The sequence below is a fragment of the Canis aureus genome, chromosome 24 (assembly GCF_053574225.1).
Source record: "Canis aureus isolate CA01 chromosome 24, VMU_Caureus_v.1.0, whole genome shotgun sequence".
In the NCBI taxonomy this organism is placed as follows: domain Eukaryota; kingdom Metazoa; phylum Chordata; class Mammalia; order Carnivora; family Canidae; genus Canis; species Canis aureus.
The window spans coordinates 52,219,744-52,239,264 of NC_135634.1; the positions used below are offsets into that span (position 1 = coordinate 52,219,744).

General features: G+C 47.1%; 1 protein-coding gene across 2 annotated transcripts in view; it reads left to right on the forward strand.

Moving 5' to 3' along the window:
* Positions 1–19,521, forward strand: part of SEPTIN2 (septin 2) — a 34,240-nt gene that overhangs the window by 9,314 nt on the left and 5,405 nt on the right. For both annotated transcript variants that reach the window (XM_077869585.1, XM_077869584.1), the window contains exons 4-10: positions 9,785–9,871; positions 10,654–10,777; positions 11,575–11,709; positions 11,894–12,011; positions 15,926–16,027; positions 16,417–16,562; positions 17,972–18,055. In XM_077869585.1, the coding sequence (XP_077725711.1) occupies positions 9,785–9,871; positions 10,654–10,777; positions 11,575–11,709; positions 11,894–12,011; positions 15,926–16,027; positions 16,417–16,562; positions 17,972–18,055 (796 nt within the window). The remainder of the gene's footprint in view (positions 1–9,784; positions 9,872–10,653; positions 10,778–11,574; positions 11,710–11,893; positions 12,012–15,925; positions 16,028–16,416; positions 16,563–17,971; positions 18,056–19,521) is intronic.

Sequence of the window (19,521 nt, forward strand, 5' to 3'; positions counted from 1 at the left end):
AAATCTTTAGAAAATTTTGCTGATGAATAAAATCTCATATTTTTGTGGCTTCCTTGTTTGTATGTGTGCAAGATTTCACTCCTTGTGCCAGTGAGCCTCCAAAATGGCCTCACTGATTCTTGCCTCCTGGTATTTGTGATACTTTGTATCCCCTCCTCACTGAGTAGCACTTATACATGTAGTCAGTAGGACACAGCAGAAATGAAGGTGTGTGACTTTGAGACTAGGTCATAAAAGAGATGGTGGCATGCCCCTGTCTTCTCTCAAATCACTATTGGGGATGCCAGCTGCTGGGTTGTGAGGACCCTCCAGCAGCTTTATATAAAAGTTCCACAAGGCAGGGAGCTGAGACCTGCCAGTAGCTGTGTGGAAGCTGTTCTAGACCTTCACTTAACAAAGTTATAAACAAGTCTTGAAGAATCAAGCTGATTGACAAATTACTTTTCAGGGTAAAAGTCATCATTCGTTTATAAAGGTTGTCAAAATCCAGTTTACATGGGATGTCTGGATGGCTCAGTGATTGAGTGTCTGCCTTTGGCTCAGGTCATGATGCTGGCGTTCTGGGATCGAGTCCTGCATTGGGCTCCCAGCAGGAAGCCTGTTTCTCCTTCTGCCTATGTCTCTGCCCCTCTGTGTGTCTCTCTTGAATAAGTAAAAAAAAAAAATCTTTAAAAAACAAAAAAGAAAATCTAGTTTACAGTGTAACATTGATACTTGCTAGCATCCAGTAATAAAGTACTGTTTATGCAAAGAAACAAAACAATGTAGCACATAACCAGGAGAGAAATCAGGCAATAGAAATAGGTCCAGAAGTGACAGGTGATAGAATTGGTAAAAGAGAATATTTACTATTTTAATTAAATACACTCTTGGTTCGTAAAGGAGAATAGCAATACAATAAGGAAGTACAAGATAACCAGAAAAGACTTAACAGAAAGAACTAGAGGTTAAAAAAAATAGAAATTACAACAACTGAGATGGAAATTTTTCTGACCTAACAGCAAATTTTGCACTGCAGAAGAGAAAAGTTCAATAGAAAGTATCATAAATAAATAAATAAATAATCCAGATACCAAGTAGAATAAATATGAAGAACACTCCATGGCACACAATAACCAGTTGGTGAAAAGCACTGATAAACAGAAAAGTCTTACAAGTAAGGCTGTGGGTGGTGGGAAACAAGCACATTGCATACAGAGGTTTGAAGGTGAAAAGAACCACCGACTTACCAGGAATCATATAAGCCATGTGAAATGACAGTTCAAAGTACTAAAAGAATAAAACCATCAGCTTAGAATTCTGAATTCATCAAAAATAACCTTGAAAAATGGATACTTAAAAAAATGAAATACAAGCATTTTTAGATAAAAGCCGAGAGAATTTATCACTGTCAGATCTGCACCAGAAGAAAGTTGTGTGTTTTTTTTTTTTTTTTTAATTATTTATTCATGAGAGAGAAAGAGGCTCCCCACAGGGAGCCCGGTGGGGGACTGTATCCTGGGACCTCGGAGTCATGACCTGAACCAAAGGCAGGACCTCAACCACTGAGCCCCCCCCAGGTGCCCCAAAAGAAAGATTATTAAACAAGGTTTCTTAGATTGACAGAAGGGATAGAACCCTGGAAATGGCAAGTGTGTCAGTAAATATAAACACTTTTCTTGGTTTTTCATTTCTTTTAATGATAATTGCCTTTTAAACGAAGCTGACACCATATGATGTTGGAGTACGGTGAGCCAGGATAGCATAGATAGGAAGGTGCGTAGAGGAGCTGCTGTGATGCGTTGACCTGGTGGGATATTCCATAGGGGAGGTTAACATTGCCTGTTTGCACCTCTGGAGCAGACACTAGAAAAGTAAAGCAAGGGTTTGGCTGAAAGCAAGTAGGTTTGATAAACAAGAACACAAAAACCTCTGTTTAATCCAAAAGAAGGCAGAAAGAGAAAGAAGAGATGAGGCAGCACCCTGGCAGAAGGGACACAGCCGTGACCGTGACAGTCAGGCAGGCAGTTGTGAGCCTGGACACCAGGGTGGAAAATCCTCAAGCAAAGCCCCCCATGAGAACCTGAAGTGGTTGTATTCATACCAGATGGAGTGGACTTGTGGTCTACTACCTGGGTACTCCCAAAGTGAAAAAGTATGTATCGGAAAGATGTAGGAATCAGTTCAGGATGACCTCATCGCAGCTGTATGTGCACATACTTAATCACAGAGCTCCACAATGCACAGTGCACAATCAGAAAGGAGAAAGATCAATCTCTAAGAATGGGTTTTTAACATTCTGCATAGTAATTTATGAAACAAAATCAGTAACGTTGCAGAGTGTTAAAGTAACACTATCAACCAGTATGACCTAATTGGCATTGAGAGCACTAGGCTGAGAAACTGCAAGATAACACATTCTTTTCAAGTGCATGTGGAACATTCACCAAAGCTACTCTTCATGGAGAGAGTGTTTTATAGGCCAGCATTATCCTGGACTCAGTAATGAGAAAAATACAGGCTAAATCTTAATGAGCATAGACACAGACATCTCAATAAAATTTTGGCAAGGCCAGCAATATATAAAAATGCTTAATACAGTCAGTTCTGCTATCATACAATGTACATATGTTCCTTAAAAACATTATGCAACAATGCAGTTGAAACCACTGGCTTCTGAAGAAAATGGGGGCACAAGACTCTAAAGCTGCTTCAGTGGCACATTTGGAAGGGAGAGAGGAACGGAATAAAAATGATTCTAACGTGTTAATTGGTTAAAATACCATATACTATGCCAAGTAGAAGCATTGTGGGTTGACTAGTCCCTAAAGTTTGTCAGAGTGGGTGAGTGCAGGAAATGGTGGAAGGAGGGCTGGGTGCAGACAGATGGGAAGCTGTGTCGGGAGAGGTGAGTGGGTGTGGCCCATGGTACCCGCTTAACTGAGGTTGCTGGGAGCCAAGGGGTGCACCTACGGGAGTATGCTTCCATGGCTTGGTTCTGCTGGGTCTGGTCTTCGTGTTCACCTGTTTGGTCATGAGCGAGATCACACATAGGGAGATGCAACGTTACTCTTATGTTGAAATTGTTCTCTTAACATATCAGTTGTGTTGGAACAAATTCTCACCTTCGAGGCACATGTTTGGGATAAAGCTGACTATATGTCCTAACAAGTGGGGTTTATCTCAAGAGCGTGTGGTTTAACATTGGAATCTCCAATTTCAATGGTGCTTTTTTTTTTTTTTTTTTGGAGAGAGAGACAGCATGAGCAGGGGGCAGGGAGAGGAGGGTGAGGGAGAAGCAGACTCCCCACGGAGCAGAGAACCCAATGTGGGATTCGATCCCAGGACCCTGGGACCATGACCTGAGCCAAAGGCAGACGCATAACTAACTGAGCCACTCAGGCACCCCAGTTCCCATGGTTCTAAAGGGGAAATTCATGCGGTCATCTAAAACATACAGTTGTAACAATTCATAACCCATTAAAGATTCTAAAAATTAGTAATCTACAAATAAAAGGAAGTTTTCTCAACTTGATTGAGTATATTCTAAAAACCTATAGTTAATGTTACTCTTTCACATGAAAAAAGAAAGTAGAACATTCTTAATTACAAGTGTAATGACTTGTGTGTGTTACTTCTAAGGAATTCCCAAACTACTAGGTCTAATAAAGTGAATTTTATCAAGATTATAGGTTCTGATCAGTACACAAAAATAAGGTTGATTTCTATTTATTACCAACAGGTTATTTTTAAATGACCTTGACAAGACTATCAAAAACAATAGTAATAAAAACACTGTAAAAAACAGTACCATTTATCGTAACATAAGAAGTGTGCACTGCTGAGGGTAAGGTAGCAAAATGTGTGTGTGACCTTCACTGACAGCAGGACAACATGGCTGAGAGAAACAAGGTCATGTAAGCCGTGAGAGCTGCCAGTGTGCCGGGAGTGCCCATGATGGTGTCCTTGTGCCCTGAGAGCGATGGTAGAGTCAACACAATGCCAGCCAACGTCACATGGGTTTTTTTTAATTGATTTGTTTTATTTTTTAATATTTATTTGAGAGAGAGAGCAAGTACAAGCAGGAGGCAGAGGCAGAGCAGGGAGTCTGATGTGGGCTGGATCCCAGGACCCCGAGATCATGACCTGTGCTGAAGGCAGACACTTCAGCAACTGATCCATCCAGACACCCCACACCAGGCTTTTTAAAAATGGAGATGGACAATCTGATTCTGAAGTGTAAGCAGTGAGTGCAGAGGGCCTGGAATAGACAAAACCACGTAGAGGACTGTTGCTGTCTGATTTCAAGACATACCAGCAGGAACCTCGGTGTGGTAAGGGTAGACATCGAAATCCACTGACGAGAACAACAGCCCAAAGTAGACCCACGTGCACACGGTCAGCTGAGTTGGCAGAGGTGCCAAGGTGATGCAGAGGGGGAAAGCTGGGTCGTTTTGCAGCTAGCGCTGTAACGGAGATGGTCATGTGGCAGATGGTGACCATGAAGCCCTCCTTCACCCTCTCCACCACAGTTCCCTCTAGGTGGGTTGTTGGCCTAACTAGAGCTGTCCGAATTCTAGGAGGAAGTTTAGTCAGATAGGCAACTCCCCAGTGACAGAAAAGGGCCACAAGGAGATGCTGAGTGGCCAGGACACACACGGCATCCTCAGTCATCAGGGAAAATGTACACTGCCCCACGAGATGCCCTCACACACTCAGAGTCTGGCAGCCCACGTGGTAGCAAGGTTATGGGCAACAACTCTCCTGCTGGTTGGTGAGGATATAAAGTGATGCAGCCACTTTGGAAACCAGTTTGGTGCTTTCTTGTCAATTCCCGTGTAACTTGACAGTTCCCATTCTACGTGGTCACCCAGGAGAAATGATAGCATGTCCAAGAGACTGTTGATGGATGTTCATCGCCACTCTTCCTGCAGTAGCTCCAGTTGGACTTAACGCAGGTGTCCAGCAGGAGGTGGATCAGCACATTGTGGTGTGTCTGTATCAGGGAAAAGTGCTAGGCATCCAAAGAAACCGGGCTGCTGCTAGGTGCAGCAGCGTGGATGAATCTCCAGAGCTAATTGGCTGAGCAGAAGCAGCCAGACACAAGAAGGCATGCTGCGTGATCCTGTGTATATGAAGTTCTAGGATAATCAAAACCAATCTGTAGGGACAGAAAGGTTGGTACGTGATGCCAGAGGGGTAAAGCTGACGGACTTCTGCAGAGGCGCTCTGGTGGCACAGAGGTCTTTGTCTTGGGTGGAGTTTACCTGAGTGGTACTTTGGCAAACTAACCCATCAGTACAGTTCGCATGAGTCCAAGTAACCCTTGAGCTGAGGTGTGTGTAAGTTACACCTCAGTAATGTGGGATGGAAGTAAAGCAGATAGGGGATTAAGGGTGAGCTGGATAGTGACTAACAGTAACTTGGGACACCCAGGGGGCTCAGTGGTTGAGCGTCTGCCTTCAGCCCAGGGTGTGACCCCAGGGTCCTGGGATCGAATCCCACGTCGGGCTCCTCGCAGGGAGCCTGCTTCTCCCTCTGCCTGTGTTTCTGCCCCTCTGTGTGTGTGTCTCTCATGAATAAATAAATAAAATCTTTAAAAAATAATAAAAACAGGGATCCCTGGGTGGCGCAGCGGTTTGGCGCCTGCCTTTGGCCCAGGGCGCGATCCCGGAGACCCGGGATCGAATCCCACGTCAGGCTCCCGGTGCATGGAGCCTGCTTCTCCCTCTGCCTATGTCTCCGCCTCTCTCTCTCTCTCTCTCTCTCTCTCTCTCTCTGACTATCATAAATAAATAAAAATTAAAAAAATAATAATAATAAAAACAGGGATCCCTGGGTGGCGCAGCGGTTTAGCACCTGCCTTTGGCCCAGGGCGTGATCCTGGAGACCCAGGATCAAATCCCACGTCAGGCTCCCGGTGCATGAAGCCTGCTTCTCCCTCTGCCTGTGTCTCTGCCTCTCTCTCTCACTGTGTGCCTATCATAAATAAATAAAAATTTAAAAAAATAATAATAATAAAAACAACTAGTAACTTAACCACACGAACCCTCAACTTGCAAATTGTAACTATTAGCAGCTTAAGAAAAATGGTATACAGGTATCCCCTGCTTTCTGAAAGTTCACATTATGCCTTTTATGGAAGACCTAACAATAGTGCCCATTTTCACTAACCGAAAGACAAGCAAAAGAGCTCGGCGTGGGTTTTGCCATGAGCAGTTAGAGATAGCACGCCCCCAGAGCTCCTTCCCACTCTCAGCATCTCTGCATCCGCGGCCAGAGTTCTGAACTGTGTCTGCAGGCATCTGGGGTTCACCTCGATTAATTTTGCATCTCTGTTAAGATATATTCTAAGGTATCAGAAAAAGAAAAGCCTGAGATGTGATTTTTTTTTGGGGGGGGAGGGGGTAATCTAGGAATGTCAAAAAATGCTTCCATACCAGTTAGTGGTATTTGCTTTTTTGCTGTCCACCATTTATGCTTGGGAACACTCTACTTTTGGGTAGAGGGAAAATCTATATCGGGAAAGGGCCAGTGCACCTAACTTGTAAGTCAGAGACTATTGAAGAGAAAAGGCATTGTTTTTAAAACTGTGGCATGCTTCTAAGGAAATAAATTTTACAAAACAATCATATGCAAATGAAAAACGACAAGTATTGGGGCACCTGAGTAGTGCATTAAGTGTCTGACTCTCGGTTTCAGCTCAGGTCCTGAGATGGAGCTCCACGGCCCTGGGCTCACTCCGTGCTCAGTATGGAGTCTGCTTCAGTCTCTGCCTCTGCCCCTCCCCGCACTTGTACATGTGTGCTCTTGCTGTCTCAAGTAAAATCTTTTTAAAAACAAAAACTTTTAAGTGTTTGGGCAACAGTTTGCAAGAATTTTAGAATCATAAATACGTTCTTTAGACCTCAAGGGCGGATCCCCAGGTAGCTCAGCGGTTTAGCGCCTGCCTTCGGCCCAGGGTGTGATCCTGGAGTCCCGGGATCCAGTCCCACGTCGGGCTCCCTGTATGGAGCCTGCTTCTCCCTCTGCCTGTGTCTCCGAGTCTCTCATGAATAAATAAATAAAATCTTAAAGAAAAAAAAGAAAGAAAAAGACTTCAAGGACAGAGGTCAGGTGGTGGGTTACTTGTGAGGGAACATGATGCTGCTGAAGTCTGGTCAAATGGTCGTAGTTGGTGGTGGTTTATAACAGGTTTCCAGTCTCCCACCATTATGTGGGGTGATGGCTCTATTCACAAGAAAAGCAAGGTTAAAATTAGAAAATGTATCGTGGAAATACATCCCTCGTAGAAAGTCCATAGGTCGGTTAGGGTGGCCAAATTCACAAGGGCCTACGGAGTGAACACTGAGAACTTGGGAACTAAGCTAAGAAAATGAAAACTGACCTTCCTTCCAGCAAAAATATGCCCATGTCATCACAGGTTCACGTGCTCTGAAACTGCGCAGTCGCGTTCTGGGCACCGCTTCCTGAGGGCGCCTGCACCTGGGACGGGCACTGTGAGCTGCGCAGGGCCTGCCTGAGCGTCCTTTTCCCATGAAGTGGCACCTCCTCAGCGGCGCCCGGCTCTGCGGACCGCGTCGGATGCTACCCCCTGGGCCCCCTCCCCCCCCAAATGGCTCTGGCTGCACCGTGTGTGAGAGAGCACGTTGTTGTATTGGATAAAATTCAGAAGTAAAGATGTGAAGGGCCCCGTGTTAGAGAGTCGTGGGTTTTGTTTTGTTTTGTTTTGGTAGGGCCTACGTTTGGGGCGGGGAGCGAGGGGAGTTTAGCCTGTTTTAATTGGAAGCTTCTGGGACCTTTTGCCTAATAGGATTTGAGAATACAGTTGTAAAGTGAAGCTCACCTTTGTCATCTGCACGTGTTTTTCATATGGTGGCGCCACCTTGTGCTTGATGCCTGGTCTTTTCTCCCTAGTTGGTGGAAACACGAGCCATTTTGTAAACCCGGATCCCTCCCAGGCCAGTCAGCCTTCGCTGTCACCACCTCCGCGGGACTGCTGCGGAAGGGTGCTGAGCCTGGTGCGTCCCGTGCCGTGGGCCTGACGCTCCAGATCTCCTCTTGAGTCCTGTGTCCCCCATGTAAAGGCACCTGAGACACTCCCGTGGGACGGAGGTACTGGTAACGTGCAGTCACAAAGCCAGCCGCCCACAGATTCAGCCCAAGTATAGCAGCACGTTCTGAGTTAATGAGTTTATTACTTATAGATGTCTGAAAGTCATTCCAAGTGAAGATACTTCCACCTTTTAAATGAAGATTTATAATTTAGAATCAATCACTGGAGTATCCCTACTTTTTAAAAAGAAACTCATATACCTCTGTTGAGGTGTCTTCTGTGCCCTGGTCCCTTTCAGCTTCATCACCCACATCTGTCCTTGACAGAGTGATTTTGCTTACTTGTCCTCTCCCACTGGACCCACAGGCTGCACGGGAGCAGGGATTTAGCTACTCTGGTCTTTCTCATGTCCTAGAGCCTGGACCTGGGCCAGGCACACAAAAGGACTGAGCGCTTATTTGTTAAAATCTCCTCATTGTGTGATAAAAACGTAAGGGGACGTTGCTAGGCAGTTTATTAAAAGGATAATTTGGTGTCCTCCTATTTGGACATGTTCAACGTGTAATTCTGGTTTTGTCCTTTTGATACTCCTTTCCACATAGGAAAGTTACGATCTAATTAAAGCAGAGTCCTCATTCTGTATGTCTACACATTTCGAATTCACTCTTGTTCTTCATTTTCCCAGAAATAATGATATTTAAAACAGATGTGTGTCCCTTCCACATGCGGTGCAGGACTGGGCAGAGGGAGATTAAAACCAAGGGGACCAGGGGACAGTCAGGCACTAAGTGCAGAAGCACTTCTCCTTGCAGAACTTGGCCTTAGTAAATGGCCTGCAGTGAAACGGTGGAATCTGTGCATGCTTCCTAGAATGTATAAGACCTGGGGAGAGGCAGAGACGCAGGCAGAGGGAGAAGCAGGCTCCCCGCGGGGAACCCCACGCAAGACTTGACCCCGGGCCCCCGGGGTCACACCCTGAGCTGAAGGCAGGCGCTCAATCACTGAGCCACCCGGGTGCCCCAGTAGTTGAAGAACTCTTAACTCATCACATTCTGCAATGAGTATGTGTTTTCTTAATTGGTCCTACACACTCAACAGTGTTGAGCGGGCAGGTTGTCTGACATGAGACAGCAGCGGCGGGGCGTGTGTGTGCGAGCAGGAGAGGGGGAGAGGTGGCCTGCTTCGCCTCAGTGACAGGAGGGAGGCTGCAGACTAGAGGGCAATGTTGGGCATCTGTTCCGTTTCCACTTCCCACGGTTTGGCAAGTCAGAGTGCTGTTGACATGGTTTGATGTGTTCAGTTTTCTGAAAATGGCGCTTGCTTCAGCAGCACATACAGTTTTCTGAAAATGTGCTTACTTTCACGGTTAGCAAAAATCATCACTGAAAACTTTGTATTCTATTCATCAAAAAATAAAGACCCACTGCTAAAGTCCATTCCACGCCTTCGTGAAGAACTAAGAGGGCGTTTCTGGTCTTACTGTGTGGGAATTCTGGAGACTGATAGGCCTGGGTTCAAATCAAGGCCGTGCTCTGGATAGCTCTCTGAGCAAAGGCAAGTTGCTAACCTTGGAACACCCATTTCCCCATTGATGAAGTGAGGAGAGTCATACCAAAGTGGTAGGGGTCGTGTGGAGTGTAGACGATGACGTGTGTGAGGCACTTAGCCCTGAGCTAGGCCTCCCGTGAATCAGTAGGTTACCATGTCCTATGGGTCATGTTGTGACAATGTTTTCATTTTCATTTAAAGGTGAATCGGGTCTAGGAAAATCAACTCTCATAAACAGCCTATTCCTGACTGATCTCTACCCAGAAAGAATCATACCTGGAGCCGCAGGTACAAGAGCCCTATCGTGCTGTACGCGTAGTTCTCTGCGGGACCGCTGCTGAGAGCACAGCATTGATGTTTTTGCCTCAGCCTCAGCCTTGTGCTTCTGTTCTGCTGTAAACACAAGCACAGCGTTCTTCTGGTCGGGAAAGGGGTTGCACCTGCAGCCCTAGGATCCTGCTTGTGGACCCTGAGCATGAATCCGCAGGGCCATCCTCTCCGAGCTGGTTTCCTTTCGCTATCAAGTAATAGAAGTAGTTTCTGCCTGTATTATGTTTGATGGGAGGATCAAGGCAAAATGTTTTCTCCTGAAAAGAGTTGTCTACGTAGCTGATTGCTGTGGGAGCAGGTGTGTGCCCTCCTCACCTGTGGTGGGAGCGCTGCGGTGCATCCAGGGACGTTCCTGGGGTGCATGGGTTAGCACACGTGGTCGGAGCCCAGGCCCTGGGCCGCCACAGCTGGCATGTGGAGCCCGCTCACAGGAACTTTGAGTTCAGTTTTTAAATAAATTCATAAATTGCTCTTTATCTTAGCAACGGAGGTCATAATTTTCAATATTGGCATTTTAGCCCTCCCAAGCCAGCATTTAATCTTAGCTGCCAGGTTTCCTTGCCAGGTCGGGGATCGTTTGTACACAGTCCTTGTGTGAACCTCTGAGAACCATCCTTCAAGAAGGTCATGAAGTTCTCAGTCATTTGTTTCTGAGTAAGAAAGTAACAGGTCATCTCTCGTCTTTGAAAACTGGGTTAATTACTAGGTATATTTTCTTATGAAGTTTGTTTCTTTTTTAGAGAAAATTGAAAGAACTGTCCAGATTGAGGCTTCGACTGTGGAGATCGAGGAGCGAGGGGTCAAGCTGCGCTTGACAGTGGTGGACACGCCCGGCTACGGGGATGCCATCAACTGCAGGGACTGGTACGGCCTCCGGGGACATGCAGCCCCGCAAGTGCTGGTGGTCGTTCTGACGCATTCACGATCCACAGCGTTACGGGTGATGAGTGGGTCTGAGGCAGCTGTGTAATAAGGCAGTGAAACTATAACATCTTCAGTGAGGAGTCTCACACAGAACGGGTATTTTTTCTGTTTAGAACCAACTATCCTTCAACTGCTGGTATAAGTGAAACGCTTTGATCTGAAAGAACCGTGGCCAATGGAGAGGATTATGACGTAGTCCTTTCTCTTAGAGACTTGGTCCTTAACATCATTAGCCCAAGTAAGGGGACCTACAGGTAGAAGAGCACTGTGCCCCCTGTACCGCAGAGAGGACCTTGGTCATGGAGGCACTGTGGGCTCTTACCTCAGCGGAGAGCACCAGCTTGCCAGCACGTGAGGAAGAAAGGGGAGGCTGGGGAAGGCCTCCCGTCTCCTTCCTTCCCCGCCCAGTGCTCTCCTGCCACCCCGTCCTCTGTGCAGTCAGTCACGGTCCTTGTGTGAGCTGGCGGCCCTCTGTCCGCTCAGTCACCTCAGGTGCTTTGAACGGTTCCGTTCAGGCCTTTGACACACTCCCCCCGCCTTGTGGGGGAAGTGATGCTTGGCACGCTTCCAGAAACCTCCATCTTCCCAAGCGTAGGAGTCCGTTTTCCAGCCCATCTTATAAATGAGTTATCAGATTATATTTGGTAAGGAGGCAGGGAACAGAAGAAACGCTGGTCTTTGAAGCTATGCGCTATCGGCCTTTTGTGTTCCATCGTTAGCGTTTATGTTTCTCACAGTTTCAAGACAATCATCTCCTACATCGACGAGCAGTTTGAACGGTACCTGCATGACGAGAGTGGTTTGAACCGGCGGCACATCATCGATAACAGGGTGCACTGCTGCTTTTACTTCATCTCACCCTTCGGACATGGGTAAGTGTGGACCGCTCGCCATGGAAACCCACACATACTTAGAATTTCCTTTTTACTTGATGGGTTGATTGCTTCCCCCAGATTGCATATTTTAACGTAAGAAGCGAGGTAATTTTGAGAGAACAGAAATGTGTGATTTCCCCGTTCTTCCCCTGAATTCCTGGCATTGTCTCATTCCTTTCAGACTTAAGCCCTTAGACGTCGCATTCATGAAAGCAATACACAATAAGGTGAACATCGTGCCCGTCATTGCCAAAGCTGACACCCTCACCCTGAAGGAGCGGGAGCGCTTGAAGAAAAGAGTACGTGCTTTCTACTCGGGGCAGCAGAGGGCCGGGCGCCGGCAAGAGGACACGTGTGTCTGAGATGTGGGGGAGCAGGCGGCGAGTCTTGATGGTTTCTCAAGAACACCTAATGCTTGTAGGTTGTTGATCTGCTCCCTGTACAAAGGTATCGAGGTCTTACTCTTAGTAATTCTCCCTCCCCAAGAACACCCTCAATGAGGAGAGGGGACCGCACGTGCTAGGTGAATAACGTGAGTGTGGGAGAGTGTGATCGTCTCGGTGAAGTTCTGTTTATCAAAACATGTTACTACAAACAATCCATTTAGGAATATGTTTTAGTTGTACTCCTCCTATAAAGGGCCTGTGTTTTGACCATTCAGAGGTTCCCTCGTCCATCCGCCAGCCTGAGTGCCCCCACCTCCCAGCAGCCATATGCTGCTGTTGGTCTCCGGTGCTTTTTTTCTCTGCTATCCTATAAAGCTTCTTTGTGGGCTCTTTGTTACATATTTTTTTTTTAATTATTTGCCTGTTTTTATTTGTATGCTTATTAAGAAAGTCCAAGCTCATGTGCTAAATACTACAAATAAAAGTTGTTTATGTTTCTGAGAGAGAGCATGAACAGGGGCAGCAGGTAGACCCAGAATCCCAGGCAGACCCCATGCCCAGCGTGGAGCCCAACATGGCTCGATCCTACAACCCTGAAGGATCACAACCTGAGCTGAAATCAAGAATCCAACCCTGAACTGTCTAAGCCACCCAGGCACCCCAAAAGTTCTTTTCATTATCCGTAAAAGCAGTAGTTATTAAAAGTTATGTACTTACCCTTCTAGAGCAGAGTCTGTTTATGTTGTTTTTATAGAATGGGACCATAGCATACATCTTACTCTGCCATTTGACTTTCTAAGAATTCCCAGCCACACAGAAAACACCCCCACACACTTACTCAGCTCAGAGCAACACACACACATACTCTCAGCTAGGAGCACTCCCAGCACACACAGAATGTTTCTTCAGTGTGTCTGTTGGTCCTCCCACCCCCGCCCCTCAATTCCTGGCATCAGGATCTTTGCTTAGCTCACTTGTATGTTCCAAGAGTTTAGAACACTACCTGGCGCAGAGTAGGCACCTGTCTGTCTTCTCATTGTTGTTTAAGTCAGACAGGTTCCTAGAAAGGAAATTGATGGGCATCTTAAGTGTTGAAAGGTGGGCATTTAAAGTTGGAATTTCTCTCAAGACAAGTTTGTGACTTACATTCTCAAAGCAGTGTTGTGAGCTTCCGTGCTGTGCCCCCTGGAACCAACCTGGGTGTGTCACCCGGTTTCTGGAGCATCTCTCATCTAGAAGTGGGACGTGGTGTCTGGTTTCTGTTTGTGTTTCCCGGTTGCTGATGTGAGTGCAGAGGTGGCCTGGTGCTTGGTCCCCGTTAGTGTGTTCTCTGAGGTTTCTGAGCCTGTGCTATTGCATTTGTTGCTTTTTTATTGACTTATGGGCATTATGTTTTTTTGTTTTGTTTTTTTAAGATTTTATTTATTCACCCATGAGAGACGGGGTGGGGGGGCAGGGGTAAAGACATAGGCAGAGGGAGAAGCAGGCTCCTTGCAGGGAGCCCAATGTGGGACTCGATCCCGGGTCTCCAGGATCACGCCCTGGGCTGAAGGCGGTGCTAAACCGCTGAGCCACCGGGGCTGCCCGGGCATTATGTTTTTAGACCTAGTTTTGATTTTCACGTTTCCACATTGTCCTTGATGTCTCCTGTCCTGGTAGAGTTCTTAAGTTCTTTTTATTTTTTTATATTTATTTTTTTTTATTTTTTAATATTTATTTATGATAGAGAGAGAGAGAGAGGCAGAGACACAGGCAGAGGGAGAAGCAGGCTCCATGCACCGGGAGCCCGACGTGGGACTCGATCCCGGGTCTCCAGGATCGCGCCCTGGGCCAAAGGCAGGCGCCAAACCGCTGCGCCACCCAGGGATCCCGAGTTCTTCAGTTCTATGCATGCATGTTTCTCAGCCTTTTCCCCTGTTGTCTCAGTGCCTGCCAGCCTTTTAGGAGATACCCAGGCCTTTGGGAGAGCCCCCGAAAGCTTGGACATGTTTGTGCTTGACAGGACGTATTTTAGTAAAGCCCACTTACGGGAACTCTACGCTGGGTTTCAGAAAGGCAGGGGAGCTGGGGTCAGAGCCAGAAGGTTTTGTACGCTCATCTCTAATCCTGTGTCTGGAACTCACAGTCTGAGATGAATTGAGATCCTGTGTTGCCCTTGCCACGTTCATCTTGGGCCTCTTTCCTCCTGTCTCGTTATCTGGTTTCTCCCCTGTGCCTCCTGTATACCCCCACTCCCTAATCTGAACCTCTGGCAGATCCGCTTTGGTTCTATGCTTCCTGGCGTCATTTCCTGCCCTCTCCTTCATCTCTGACTCCTTGTCCAGCAGCAGCTGTCCTCTCTGGGGCTTAGGCAGCGGGCCCTCCACCAACCTCAGGCATCAGCAGTGGGGTTTGCTGTACTTTTGGAAGACTTGTCTTTCTGCCTGTTGTATCACTTGTCTGCCTAGCCCCTGAATGTCAGCATACTTGTTCTTGTTTTGATCATATCAACTCCTGTGGCTTCTTCTATCCCTCTGATAATCTTCTTTTGCATGTGAATTCTGTGTGTAAACAAGTGTCTCCTCTTCCCCACTCCTGAGCTTGTCTCCCAGCTTCTCTGGCTCCTTACCTGGGCCCATCTTTGGTGCCGTCGCCCAAAGAAATGTGTGGTTGTTTTGATTCATCACTTTTTCTTCTTTTCCAATTCAAAGTAGCCTATATATGACTCATTCTCAGCTCGATTCTCATCCTCAATGTAAGCCCTGCACATGGGGCCAGAGTGGAGGAAATGTGGCTAGCAGGGATGGGTAACGGGCCGGAAAGGGAAAGAGATGCAGCAGGTTCCGGCTTTACTGCCTAACTTCCCCACGGGTGAGATGGCTCCTAGCCTCCGCTGTGAATGGGAATGTTGAGAGGACATGGTCAGGTTGGAAGGTAAGGGATATTAGGAAGAGGGAGAAGGACCTCTTCATGAATCCCGGATTAGTGCCCACAGCATGTTAAGTCTGACATCCTTGATCATGAAGGCCTGAGAGTTCCCATTAGGAAGAACCATTGCCAGATGAGGGTTTAAAGCAGGGATATTTGTGCTGACTTGGGGTATGTCCTTGGGGTCCAGGACCCCGCAGAGGACGTGGAGCCCCAGCCTGCCTGTACCTGCTGGAGTGCCCAGTGCGGAGGGTGCTTGGGGGCTGGGCACAGCTGCTGCACCACTGCTTCCTTCAGTTTGAGCCCAGATTTTGGGTTACTCTCGTACCTGGTTAGTTGGAGCGTGTGGCTCTACTGCTGACACCTTTTGCCTATTGAATAAAACCCAGAGCCCAGCCTGGCGTTCAGAGAATGCTCCCCTTGGTAACTCCAGGTGTCCCTCCGTCTTACCCAGCTGGAAGGCTCACTTTCTAGCCATCCTTTATTTCTTATTCCTGAAACATACTCTGGGTGTCCTCTCCTCTGAGCCTCAACAGCATTGGTCCCCAAGTACCTCTCCCTCCTCAGTCCTTGGAAGATGCCTGACTCCTCGGGTGATGCTTGTGGCTCTCCTGGCGCCTGCAGCGTCTGGCATGTGGTGTTCCGAGGCTGCTTGTGGTGTGCTTTCTCAGTGGCGCTCCTGGAGTTGTTCATCTGCCACGTTATACGTGAAAGGTGGTGCACTGCTGTTTACTCTGGACAGTGGACCCCTCGATGCAAGCATAAATACTTCTCTAATAGTTTCTAAAATTATTTGAAAATCAGTAATCAATTTCATTCTGTATTGACATTTGGATAATTCTGATATATTTTTAATAGTTGGGTTTGATTGAAATATCATGTGGTTTGGTAAGGTTGCTCCTGGTTTGTCATTCTTTCAGATTCTGGATGAAATTGAAGAACATAACATCAAAATCTACCACTTACCTGATGCAGAATCAGATGAAGATGAGGACTTTAAAGAGCAGACCAGACTTCTCAAGGTAAGAGCAGTCGCCGGGTACCCAGCACCAGTCACCTGTTGCTGTCATCAGCACCGTAGAAAGAGTTGGCAAAGGTCCCATCTTGGAAGGCTGGCCTTTGAGAGATCATCTGGTAGGTTCAGTTGCAATCGTATTTTTGCTAAAAATATATTTGGACATAGCTGTCCCCTAAGGTTTAGAAATCGTATTACATGTTTAATTTGCTTTCATATCCTTGTTTCCATGCAAAAAATACCTGTTACTTCTTAATAAAATGTTCGATACCGTTAGCTTTCCAGGGAGGCACGTAGTACGCAGCAGTGCACACAGTCTGTGCCTGGGTTCTCGTGTTCACAGCGAAAGTCGAGTTCCTTGTGTGGAGCCTCTCTACCTTGTGTGTCTCTTTCTAGGCCAGTATACCGTTCTCTGTGGTTGGATCCAATCAGCTGATTGAAGCCAAGGGCAAGAAGGTCAGAGGCCGCCTGTACCCGTGGGGTGTTGTGGAGGTGGAGAACCCGGAGCACAACGACTTCCTGAAGCTGCGGACAATGCTCATGTAAGACCCCCGTGCATTCCTGTCAGGGGAGCCTGGCGCCAAGAGCAGAGCTTTCAGACAGCAGGGTGTGCCCAGCCTCAGGACAGCTGCCAGTGCCGTGGTACTTGCATAGCAGGGCTGCTGCAGCCCGTTGAGGCGGGCCCTCCCCGCGGGGACCCTCCCGGGGGCTCTCGGTGACTTACACTGCTGAATCCGCCTGTCCCTCACGAGGTTAGCACACCCTCCTCCCCAGTCTCCCAGCTCTCTTGACACTGAACATAGACCGGGTCTAAACTGTGGAACAGCCGCACCAAACATGGGACGCCTCCTGCTCTGGGGGGCAGGTGTTCAGGCTGGCTGCAGGGCAGCTTCTGCACTCCCGGCTGAAACACGCTACCGCTCCAGGTCTGCCCCGGGCTGCGCTGACGTTCTTCAGTGCATTCTTAGCACCTGCAACAGACCTCACTGCAGAAACCCACGTTTTCCTCTAAAAAGTAAAGTTCATATTTAGTGACATAAGTGCAGTTGCTGTTATTCTTTAATCAGGAGGCTAGAAGAAAGGGTATTGCTAAAACCTAAAAGCCCTTTAATCCATCAAAGAATGGACAATCTAGGTAAATTTTGAGTAACTAAAAATTGATGTATAAGCTAATTGAAATGTATGTCTTAGTTTAGCAATTTTTAGTGAACAGAAAGCACAGGAGCTACAATTAACTAAGCTTTATCAAATAGAATTCCTTCACCTCACAGGAGCCTAGGGATGGGTCCTTATGGTCCCGCTGCTGTCTCGGAGGTACAGATGGAGCCCCTCCTGTGCGTAGTGTTTCTTAGGGTGGAGGACAGCACGCCAGCCCTCAGCCATCACTCCGTTTCCCTACATTCTGAGCAAACAGGAATGTGTTATCTGTACTCATTCTTGACTGTTTAAGTATTTGAAAAAGCTGAGCCAAGAAAATTAGGAATGTTTTCTGATATGATTAGAAGATTCAAAGTGCTATTTCTAGTTTATCCAAAATATTAATACTTTGTTTGATGGTCTTTTCTATAGCTTAAACTATTCAATTCTTTCATCTTGAGAAGTCAAGAGTATTTAAATTGCATGTTTTTCATAAGCTCTCTGAGAAAAGTATGTTCTCGTTTACCTAAAACAGACATTGTTTACCTAAAAGGACCCGCTGAAATCTGTACCTCTGTGCACTGGTGACGGCCTCATGCGGAGCTTGGCAGTGCCTGGTGCTGTGGGCTGGGCTTCTGCTTGTTGGCTGTGGGAGGGAGGAGACAGACGGCTGCACAGCTTCAGCCCTGTAGCTGAAACTCCAGCAACTTTGTGGACAATTGCGCAGGTCTCGGGTAGGGTTGGGGGTACTGGTGCTTCTCCCTGCAGAGGCTCCCACACACAGCTGGCCTTGCCGTGCCCTTCTGTCTTTCAGCACCCACATGCAGGATCTCCAGGAGGTGACCCAGGACCTTCACTACGAAAACTTCCGTTCTGAGAGGCTCAAGAGAGGCGGCAGGTTGTTGCCCCCACCTCGTGCAGTCCCCCTCTGTCCGTGTTGTGTCACAGAGCCACATTGTCCCTCCTTCTTCCTGTCCTACTGGCCCTTCTTGACTGTAAGCCACATGATTTGGTTTCCTACTCAGAAGCTGTTACCAGGTACTTGCTGCTAATGTAATTGTGTCGTGCTTTTTTTAACCTGTTGAACGTAGCTTTGACCATCTGCATGCAGAGAACAGCCCTAGGTGTAAAGACCAGAGACTGGTCTCAAGCGCATCGCTCTGTCTAAATGAGGACAGACTTACCTGGCATTAAGAAATGCAGGTCTCAAAAAAAAAAAAGAGAAAGAAAGAAAGAGAGAAAGAAAAGAAAAGGAAGGAAGGAAGGGGAAGGGAAGGGAGGAAGGGAGGAAAGAAGAAAAAGAAAGAGAGAGAGAGAGAGAAAGAAAGAAGAAAGAAAAAGAAAGAAGAAGAGAGAGAGAGAGGAAGGAAGGAAAGAAAAAGAAAGAAAGGAAAAAGAAAGAAAGAAGAAAGAAATGCAGCTCTCTGGTCAGCACGGATGCACCCTGCTGCCCTTGCCTTTCCTCCGTCACCATCTTACAGGTTTTGAGATCTGTGTTTTGTGACCTGATTTATGTCTGATCACACCACATCTCTGCTTAGCTTAGGGATCAGATAAGTGACCTCCTGCATCATTTATAGCAAGAATTTTCTGTACAGCAGTTGATTCCACACACCTGATCCACAGGAGTGCTCCGAGGAGTGACCCTCAGTGGGTGGCTTGGAAGAGGCGAGGGTGTCCAACTTTATACACACACACACACACCCATTTCCTGTATATACATGTCTCCAATAAAGTTGCATTTATAAATCAGGAACAGGTAAGGGGTTAACAGCAGCAATAATAAAAGGAAACAGTTACAGTGATAGAGTATAATCAGAGTCACGTGATTGTGGTCTGTCTCTCTCAAAATCTCTTCTTGCCCTGCATTCACCCCTCTTCCTGTGATGATGTGAGATGTTAGAATGCCCACATGGTGAGGTGAAGTGAGGGCAGTGACGTAGGCACTGTGATGCAGAGCGCAGTTCCTGCTGACCTTCTGGCGGCACTTCAGGAGGATCATGTGCCTTCGGACCACGGCCGAGCACAGGTCCCTGAAACCACACACAAGGGGCCTGGCTGTACTACAGTGTGTTACAATACTCACATTTTTGAAGTCTGGTGGATTTGTGTATATATACGGGGGAACGTTAAGGCTTGCTTTACTGTGTTGTTTACTTGGGGACCAGATATTAAGTAAGGTTTTAGAGGCCGATGAGGAAGCAAAGCATGCGCTCATGAAGAGCTGTGTCCTCACTGCTCAGCGGCCTCCTCAGCCTGGACGCTCAGGCCCTGCTCCTTGTTCAAGTGTGCTCGTCACAGCCTGTGTCCATTAAGAAGGACTTAAATTAAAACAGTGTTTTCCTGATGGCAGCTGCTACTCCT